This window comes from Rhincodon typus, chromosome 44 (genome assembly GCF_021869965.1).
Source record: "Rhincodon typus isolate 14 chromosome 44, sRhiTyp1.1, whole genome shotgun sequence".
In the NCBI taxonomy this organism is placed as follows: Eukaryota; Metazoa; Chordata; class Chondrichthyes; order Orectolobiformes; family Rhincodontidae; genus Rhincodon; species Rhincodon typus.
In genome coordinates, this window is record NC_063375.1 from 80,365 (window position 1) to 90,069 (window position 9,705).

Sequence of the window (9,705 nt, forward strand, 5' to 3'; positions counted from 1 at the left end):
CCCTCTCCCTACGAGGGATTCCTCGGATTGTCCTGGTCAGTCTGCTCCTCACCTTCAGATCCTGAAAGCTGTCTTCCCAAGACCCCCTCCATCAAAACTTTTGTGTTCCCACCCTCATACTCTGAAACAGAATATTATCAGTATTTCAGCTTTTATTACCATCACTGCTTTGGATGTTGATACAGTGCAGTCATTCCAAAGAGGGAGGCCATTCACACCGTTGTAATGTTTGAGAAACAGCAGGAGTGGGGCCATTCATCCTCTTAAGCCTGCTCCATCATTGAATCAGGTCATGGCTGATCATCTAACCCCCAGATCCTCCTTCCTGCTTTCTCCGTTTAATCCCTTTTAGCCCTAACAACTATATCTAACTTTCTGTGGCAGAGAATTCCACAGGCTCCCATTCTCTGGGTGAAGACATTGTTCCCCATCTCAGTCCTGTGCTGTCTCCTTTAGATCATGGTTCTGGGATTCCTGGTCTTTCAACAGCATTTTCCCCAGTACTGACATCAGGCTGACCAGTTTATAGTAGTTTTATCTTGCTTCCTTCTCATGATGCTCTGCCTCTCGCCTCAATCTCTCTCATTTATGAGAGTGTAGAATTCTTTTTACTAATTTACCATCTTTTACGACATTGTGCTCTTTGTCCTGTGCAGTACTTCTTCATCTGTCCTCGATCAATGTTTTTTTTTTTTTGCATTTTCCCCAGTCACATACTGATTTGTCGGCCTCAGTATCTTTGTCCATTTGGCCTGTGTTCAGGAGGAGAGCTTAGCTAATCCTTTCATATCTATTAACACAGCGACATTTCCTGTTGCTGGGCCTGTGTCGCTGGGGCCAGTGAGTCTCCCAAATTCTAATTTCAGAAATCTAATTTGCCTCCAGTTGCTCCCCCGACTCTGGATCAGTTAATATGCCTGTGTCTAATGTTATGATCACTATTGCCTAGATCCTCTGGTTTAATGACCACCACAGCCTGTAGGCTGCCATTGGAGAAACCTGATTAATCTGTTACATTCAGCTCTGGCCATCTAATATCAGAGTGGCTAAAGTTACACAAGAGTGTTATTAATCTCACACACCACCACCCTACCTCTCAATTAACAATATGTCTCACTTTTTCTGTAGGTTTGTCTTGGCCCTGCCCCTGTCTCTCATTTCCTCTGCTACTGGAGCCCTTCATTACCTCCAAACTGCACTGTTCCAATCCACTGCGATCGAATGCGGCTACATGAACTCTGCCGTCTCTCTGGCTGCATGCAGTGATATAGAAACCATTCACTCCAAATCTAGTAACACCTCCAGCTCCACACTGTGTTACCGCCATTGTAACACTGTCTCCGATGGTTTCAAAACCCTTCACAGTGTTTCATCATTCCCTATCTCTGTCACCTCCTCCGGCCCCTACACCCCCTCCATCTTCCAGCCCCCTTCATATCTCAGTCACCACCTCCTGCCCCTACACCCCCTCCATCCTCTGAGGTCCTTCCCGTTCCTCTGCGTCTCTCCGAATCTCTCACCCCCTTTAAACCCTGCCCTTCTGGACTGAGCAGTTCGATACTGTCCTGATAGCTGCTAGCACAGCTCAGGGCCTGATACTGTCTCAGGGATGTTCTCGGGCAGTGCCTGTGGTATATGTGTGTGTGTATGAGAAACATGCTGTAGATACACAGGTTGAACCTGACTCTGGTTCCCTTGGGCTGACTGGTGTCAGCTCGAGCGAGAGAGGTGGGTTCACACATCTCCAAACCTTAGTTTGTTTTTTAGATTTTGTTGTTGATATGTAATTGCCTGGCTGTTGCTGCTGGTCTCTCAGTTGGGTTTTCACTCTGTCTCTGTGTGTCTCTCCATTCCAGCAGTTATGATCGAAGGGCATCCCCTTGGCATCTTGTCATGGACTCACGGCCAACCTGCCACACCCAGGTGTGGCAGGCATCACCCTGCTGAGAGCAACTGCGAAGAAGGGCCGGGGGTGGGGAGGGAGGGTTGGGGGGGTGGGGGGAGGGGGTTGTGGGCGGGTGTATGATTGGGGGAGGGAGTGGGCGAGAGAGAGAGTGGGAAGAGGAGAGTTGGGGATGATCCCAAATACAGCAACATCGGAGCTCCTTCCTCCCCACCCAGGCCAGACGCAAGCCTAGGAGTGTGGGGGTGGAGGGCTGGAAACAGGCCTTTGTGGGGGTGGGACACTCTGGCAGGTTGTAGCCACTGCCAGGGTCTGGGAGAGTGGGTTATAGGGTTTTTGTGGGTGGGGTATGGGGGTTTGGTGGGTGGGGGGGTGGTTGTTGGGGAGGTTGATTGAGGAGGCCTTAAGTTGAAACTATTTCCAAGCCCTGATCCACCCATGAGGTTGGGGTGGGGAGGTCACAGAACATCCTCCTCAACACTCCAGTGCATGTGTCTGTCCTCTCCCCATCCCCAATAAACCCCCTCCCCCCTTCTTCCTCCCCCACCACTAGCAATTGTGGAGGGGTTTTGGATTGAGTTTCGAGTTGCCCTAAGAGGTCAGTGGTTGTGATTTGGCAGGGGGGAAGAGTGGGGGAGGAAAGGTGGAAACAGGGATTTGGTGTCACCAAATGAGGTCACTGAACCCCTGCTGCCCCTACCCCCATTCTGTCAGGAACACGGGTCATCTCGGTGACGAAGTCAAATTGGCCATCGTTGGTTTGATGTTGTCTCTGGGCAGGCACCGATTTGAGATGTTTCCGGTGCCTGGCGTGACGTTGGGGTGGTGCATGGATTGAGACTGCATTGGGTCTTGCGCAGACAGCGCCACGAGGAAGAGGGCCAGGCGGTGGTCAGCATAGGCCCCTGGTACCCGGAGACAGGGACAGGCGAGGGGGGTGGGGGTGGGGAGCAGACAGCCATCATGGCCTGGTTGGCAGTTGCAATAACCGGTAATTCCACCTGCACTCCTCTCCCATTTTTGTATTCAGTCTACAAGCCTTGTACAATCCTGCAGTGACCCCTCAGAAATCTTCCCCCCCCTCCCCTTACTCCCTTGTTATGCCTGACACAGTTGTCTTGCTGTGCACAAGCCTGTTCGTGGGGGAGACGGTCTGTTCTGTGAAATAGCCTCTTCCAAATTGTGTGCGCGCTCCCATCCCCCCTCGGGTGGTCTTTCTGTTTCTTTTTTAAATAAAATGTTTTTTGCCTGTTTTAAAGGCTCACACTAAACTTTCAAGCTGCAGGGCTAGTGGTAGTTGGTCAACAGGGGCCAAGTCGTTGTTAAGCTCCTCAATGTGTGAACTGTACAGTAAATGGTACCAGTTGAAGGAATGGTGAAACTAATGTCCCTCCCGACCCCCTTCTCTCCACCGTCCTTCCCCTCCCCCTACTGCATTGTAATTACGTACTGCGTGTAATTAATTTGTTACAACTATTTGTTTTCTTTATTGCTTTTTGTTTGTTTTAGGGTTTCTTTCGGGTTATTCTAGAAATAAAACATTAGAGACGTGTTTAACAATGGCAGCTGTTTCTCTGTTCTTTAATTCTGTCTTGGGGGAATGCCCTGTGATAACAACCCCCTCCTACGCCACATGGCGGAGGAGGGGGAAGTGCTCATTATGAGAGCTCTAGGATTTTGAGTTGGCTACGGTGAAGAAAAGGCAACTTCCCTCTGCATCTTGTCCTTTCAGGGTGGGTTGGTAAAGGGGGAGTTTGTGTTGATCAATTGCTGCAGGCAAATTGGCTATTTTTCAGGTGACACAGTACGTGCTATGGTGGTAGAAGGAGCCAGTGCGATGCAAGTTTTCTCTCCCCTTGTGCAGCTCCCAAAAAAGTGCAAACCTTCCTGAGTTCACTGCATCATGACAGAACACACGAGTACTTTAACAATGGAGAACGTACAATATTTTGTACGTTCTCCATTGTTAATGTGACACTGGATTATGTTTTCAAACAGCTGTGTCTGAAACAGAAACCTATTACTCAGGCATCAAACATTTTGATTTCCAACCAGCAATTTGTGTGTAGCTGTTTCACTTCTCCTTTTGGGGTTAATTATGTTTCCTTGTCCTGATATCATGAACCATTAGTTTTTGTTTCTGATTGCGGCACAGAAACAGAGAAGCTTTTCTCGTACACAGTTACAGCTGCAGCTTATGAAAAGAATTTCTCTGACCCTTCATCTAATAGGGGGAGTGAATAGCTGGACGCTGTCACAGCGAGGGTCCTGTGACGAACACGTGGATCCTGGCGATGAACTTGGTGGCGCGGCCCCGTCGGATCAGGGTTATCTCCACGTCGAGGAGGAATTCTCGGGGCGCCTGGGGTGGAAGCTGCAGGTACACGAACCCTGTGTAGGCATCGACCCGACGGATGGCAAAGTGGAGCCCCTCGTTGCCGCGGGTGATGCCCAGCAGGATGTTGTCCCCCACGTAGACAGGCGAGGGGCTGATGCGGAAAATGTCAGCAGGTACCCGAATGTTGGTGGGGAAGCTGAGCTGGTAGTAGGTGATCCTCTGTGGCACTGTCTGACACTCAACATAACCTTGGCATGACAGGCGTTCGCATTGGCTACACAACATTTAAAAGAAAACATTGTACCGTTAGTGATTGGGCAGGGAAAGGTGATGGCCTAGTGCTATTATCGCTGGACTGTTAAGCCAGAGACCCGCATTTGAATTCAATTCCAGATATTTTTATTGAGAGTCTAATGATGACCATGAAATAATTTGACAATAGTCAGAAAATCCCATCTGGTTCACTAATGTCCTTTAGGGAAGGAAATCTGCCATCCTTACCTGGTCTGGCCAGCGACCTGGTAATGAATTAAAAAAAGATATTCATTGGCTGGTTGTTTTGAATCCCTACAGTATGAAAGCAGGTCAATCGCGTCCACACCGACCCTCTGAAGGGCATCCCATGGCCAATCCACCTAACCTACACATCTTTGGACTGTGCAAGGAAACCAGAGCACCCGAGGGTGGAATCAAACCCAGGAGCAGCACAGTTACTTACTTCTGTCCCACCTTGCGGTAGTTGGGAGGACACTCGAAGGACAGGCACTTGAATCCGCCCTGTATGTTGAAGCAGGTCTCTGCCCCAGAGCAGTTGTGGGTCCCCAATGAGCACTCATCCAGATCTGGAGAATAAAAGTAGGGGGTGTCACTGTGCTACAGGCAGACTGTCAGCACACAATTATTATCGAGACGTGACCATAAATGCCTCACCTTTGCAATTTCTCCCATTTTGGGCGAGGATGTAGCCAGCAGGACAAGCACAGCTGAAGGATCCCGGGGTGTTGACACATCGATAGGTACACAGGGTGGTGGAGGTTAGGGAGCACTCATCAATATCTGAAAGGAGAAAATGCCCCTTTTACTGAGCCATTGAATTCCAGCACTTAGACACCTCCCCTGCCTCACAGCGAAAAGTGGTTGGATTGGAGCTTTGGCTCAAGCGTTCGATGACGTGAGGAATTTTGGGTCGAAGCTCGGGAAAGGCACGTACGTGGCAGGACTCACCTTGGCAGGTCGTTCTGTCCAGTGGGCTGAGGGAGTATCCTGGCCAACAGTAGCATTGATAAGACCCATGGACGTTCACACATTGCTGGCTACAGGCTCCAGCCTCACACTCATCAACATCTGCAAGGCAGGAGGGAGAGTAAGAAAGTCATGGTGTTAAATAGGGAGAAGGAGGGGAAAGGGAAGGGAGTGAGTGGGATTAGACCAGGCTGTGGTTATCAGCCTACCCTGGGAGCCCTCCTCCCCTGAAGACCGAGCAGCACCAGGTACCTTGGCAGTTCCTCCCATCCTCCGCCAGTTTGTAGCCAGCCCCACAGGAGCACTGGTAGGATCCCATTGTGTTCTCACAGTTCTGGGTACACACACGTCCCCTGTACCTCTGGCACTCGTCGATATCTATGTGAGGGGGGGGTTGGTAGTAAGACCATTAGATTTGTCTGCGCTGATATCTACACACACACACACCCTCCCAGTGATCTGTCATTCCGGGAATGCTCCGATTCAATTCCAGTCTGTATCTCACTCCCCGAGTGTTTCACTGGAACAATGTTCGTACCTACACAGGCTCTGCTGTATGGGTCCATGTGGTAGCCCTGTGCACATTCACAGCGATAGCTCCCAGGAGTGTTATGGCAGATCTGTTCATTATTGCAGTGATGTGTCCCCATCTGACATTCATCAATATCTGCACGGCCAGAGAGAGAGAGACACAACAGCATTGGTCCCATAGCCTGAACACGGATACAATAGCAGGGGTACAGAGGCAGAAGGCTGGTGGGTCTGTACTTACCAATACACCGAGCATGGTCTTCACTGGCCTTGTATCCCCGGCTGCAACTGATAATGTTTCGGTGACAGCTGTAAGACCCAATGGTGTTGACACAGTTGAAACCCTCTGTGCATGGCTGCTGGAGTTGTTCGCATTCATTAGTGTCTGATAACGAGAGAGAGAGAGAGAGGCAGGAACAGTTACACCATCAGAAACTTGCTCAATTAGATTCCACTTCTGCGGATGGTATATTAAGCCTGACCCACCCTTGGCTGAGAGAAGATTTCCTATTGAACCTGAAACAGGGGGGAAACCCAACACAGCTACCTTGAGAATCGAGAGACAGTCCTGGCCCACACTGTGTTCTGTTGCAGCAGATGAAGGAGCCAGGGGTGTTCTCACAGATGAGACCTGGGCCACATCGGCTTTCCTGACATTCATCAATATCTGTTTGGGTGAACAGGTCTGAACAGGGTTGGGGAAATGACAGCACTGAGGCTCAGGGGCCGCTGGTCCCACTCACTGTGGCAAGGACATCAAACTATCAGAAATTCATTGCAATGTGGAAGCGATCTCACAGAGATATCTGTACACTGGTATCTCTCAGTAACCCCCCCCTCTCTCTCTCTCAGGGAGCTATCTGTACACTGACTGGTATCTCTCAGATCCCCCCCCCTCTCTCTCTCTCTCTCTCAGGGGGATATCTGTACACAGACTGGTGTCTCTCTCTCAGGAGGATATCTGTATATAGTTCCCATTAAACCTGAGAGCAGTGATTCTCTGTGTCATTGAGAGACAAACAGAGATATGTTACTATACTGATTGTAATGAGGTCAGCCAGGTGGATCTCACAGAACACGGGTTCCCTGATTGGGGCTGTTAACCTGGGCCAATCTGGGAGCCCTGGCTGACATGAAGAGTGAGAGAGTGTCAGAAATACTGACCCTCTGGTACCGGACTCTGTATGAGGCAGCCCTGTTGTTGCTGATGACATAACAGCCTCTTGTGGAATTATTTCTGTTTGTGGGCGTTTTGCATGTTCCAGATGATGGGGGTCTTATGGACACAAGCCCCGTTCTGGATAAGGGTGTAGCCTTCCTCACAGAGCTCACTGCCTTCAGCACATCGGAACACCGCACCGCACCCCACCCCCCACCCCTACAGGTTAAAGCACCGGAGCTGGTGACAGAAGCTGTGATTTCTGATGATGCACACATGCACATCTGTCCAGGGAGAGAGAGAGAGACAGACAGACAGACAGAGAGGGAAAGGGAGGAACGAGGTGGGGGACAGACAGGGAAGTGGGGTACAGGCAGAGAAAAAAGGTGGAAGTGACAGTAAGTGGGGGGGGGGAAGAGGGAAATGGGCGGAGAGAGAGGAATGGACAGAAAAAAACAGAAAGGACTGAGAAGCAAGGAGGGGAGGCAGGGGCGGGGGGCAGAGAGGGAAGGAGCAGAGAGAGAGGGGGTGCAGAGAGAGGGAGAGAGCAGCGAGAGAGTGGGTGGGAGCAGACATAGGGTAGGGGGAGGCAGAGAGAGAGAGAGGGGGGAGCAGAGAGAGGAGGCAGAGATAGAGAGGGGGAGCAGAGAGAGGGGAGGGGGGGAGCAGAGAGAGAGGGGGGGGGGAGCAGAGAGAGAGAGTGGGGGGAGCAGAGAGAACAAAGAACAAAGAAATTACAGCACAGGAACAGGCCCTTCGGCCCTCCAAGCCTGCGCCGATCCAGATCCTCTATCTATATACCTGTTGCCTGTTTTCCCAGGATCTGTATCCCTCTGCTCCCTGCCCATCCATGTATCTGTCTAGATACATCTTAAATGACGCTATCGTGCCTGCCTCTACCACCTCCGCTGGCAACGTGTTCCAGGCACCCACCACCCTCTGCGTAAAGAACTTTCCACGCACATCTCCCTTAAACTTTTCCCCTCTCACCTTGAAATCGTGACCCCTCGTAATTGAGTCCCCCACTCTGGGGAAAAGCTTCTTGCTATCCACCCTGTCTATACCTCATGATTTTGTAGACCTCAATCAGGTCCCCCCTCAACCTCTGTCTTTCTAATGTAAATAATCCTAATCTACTCAATCTCTCTTCATAGCTAGCGCCCTCCATACCAGGCAACATCCTGGTGAAACTCCTCTGCACCCTCTCCAAAGCATCCACATCCTTTTGGTAATGTGGCGACCAGAACTGTACGCAGTATTCCAAATGTGGTCGAACCAAAATCCTATACAACTGCCAACCCTTGTACTCAATACCCCGTCTGCTGAATGAAAGCATGCCGTATGCCTTCTTGACCACTCTATCGACCTGCGTTGCCACCTTCAGGGTACTATGGACCTGAACACCCAGATCTCTCTGTGCATCAATTTTCCCCCGAGCTTTTCCATTTAGCGTATAGTTCACTCTTGAATTGGATTTTCCAAACTGCATCACCTCGCATTTGCCTGGATTGAACTCCATCTGCCATTTCTCCGCCCAACTCTCCAATCTATCTATATTCTGCTGCATTCTCTGACAGTCCCCTTCACTATCTGCTACTCAACCAATCTTAGAGAGAGAGAGAGTGGGAGCATGGAGAGGGGGAACAGAGAGAGAGAGAGGGGGGGGGAGCAGAGGAAAGGGGGGGGGGGGGGCCAGAGAGAGGGGGGGGGGGGGCAGATGGCGGTAGAATGTGAAACAGAGAGAAGTGGAGGGGTGAAATGGGGTAGGGGCGAGCAAGAGGTATAGAGTGGGGAAGCAATGGATAGGAATCAGAGAGAAGGCAGATTGATAGAGACAGAGAGAGAGAGGCAGATGGACAAAGAGAAGAAGGTCAGAGAAGAGTTACAACAGAATGAGGAAGAAGGAATCTCACACAGTTCTGTAAGAGAAAGGGGAAAGAGTATTGCTTTCTGGAATAGTGAAAGCTCAAAGTCTAACAATACAACATGTAACTCCTACAGTATAAACCAGGGAGATCACAGATACAGGAGAAGGAGTGTCACTGAAAAGATGGCACAGTATTGTCTCACACCTCATCAGGGCAAAGACAAGAATGTCAAATGGGAGAAAATGAACTGTGGCGAAAACGAGCGAGTTTGCTCTGTTTGGCGAGGCAGCAGGGTGTATTGAACATGGTCCTGTGCTGAGGAGGGTCAGCACTTCCAGAACAAACCTGAGAGTGTGCTGGCCACCTCACCAAGAGGGATGTGCGAGGGGGTCTGACACTCTGCAGTAATTGTTTACAGGCACTGTAGAGGGGGGAAGGAGCATTTCAGATGGTGTTACAAGGCAACCCATGGCTAGTAATTACCTTCACAGGTCATGCCATCAGGCATTAGCTGGTATCCGGTGTAGCAGGAACACACAACTGCAGATGGCTCACGATGACACAACTGCGAGCAGTGATTGTCAGCTAATTCCAAACAGAGACCAAAAGAAGTGAATTATATTTATCCTCCATCGCCACATCTCCTGTCAGACTGAAAACCCAC

The 9,705-nt window shown here is 50.3% G+C and overlaps 2 protein-coding genes across 2 annotated transcripts in view; one reads left to right on the forward strand and one right to left on the reverse strand.

The window, feature by feature from the left end:
- Positions 1–3,465, forward strand: part of LOC109926219 (lysine-specific demethylase 5D-like) — a 31,687-nt gene extending 28,222 nt beyond the window's left edge. Inside the window, exon 26 of the mRNA XM_048619958.1 lies at positions 1,857–3,465. Within this exon, the coding sequence (XP_048475915.1) occupies positions 1,857–1,865 (9 nt within the window). The 3' untranslated portion in view covers positions 1,866–3,465. The remainder of the gene's footprint in view (positions 1–1,856) is intronic.
- LOC109925534 (fibulin-2-like) lies at positions 135–9,622 on the reverse strand. Its single transcript, XM_020525472.2, has 8 exons — positions 9,525–9,622; positions 6,256–6,399; positions 6,022–6,150; positions 5,736–5,861; positions 5,466–5,585; positions 5,172–5,297; positions 4,960–5,083; positions 135–4,515 (listed from the first exon to the last, which is right to left on the reverse strand). Exons 1-8 carry the CDS (start codon positions 9,547–9,549, stop codon positions 4,158–4,160), a joined length of 1,152 nt encoding a protein of 383 aa, XP_020381061.2. The 5' UTR covers positions 9,550–9,622; the 3' UTR covers positions 135–4,157.
- Positions 9,623–9,705: the final 83 nt, after the last annotated feature.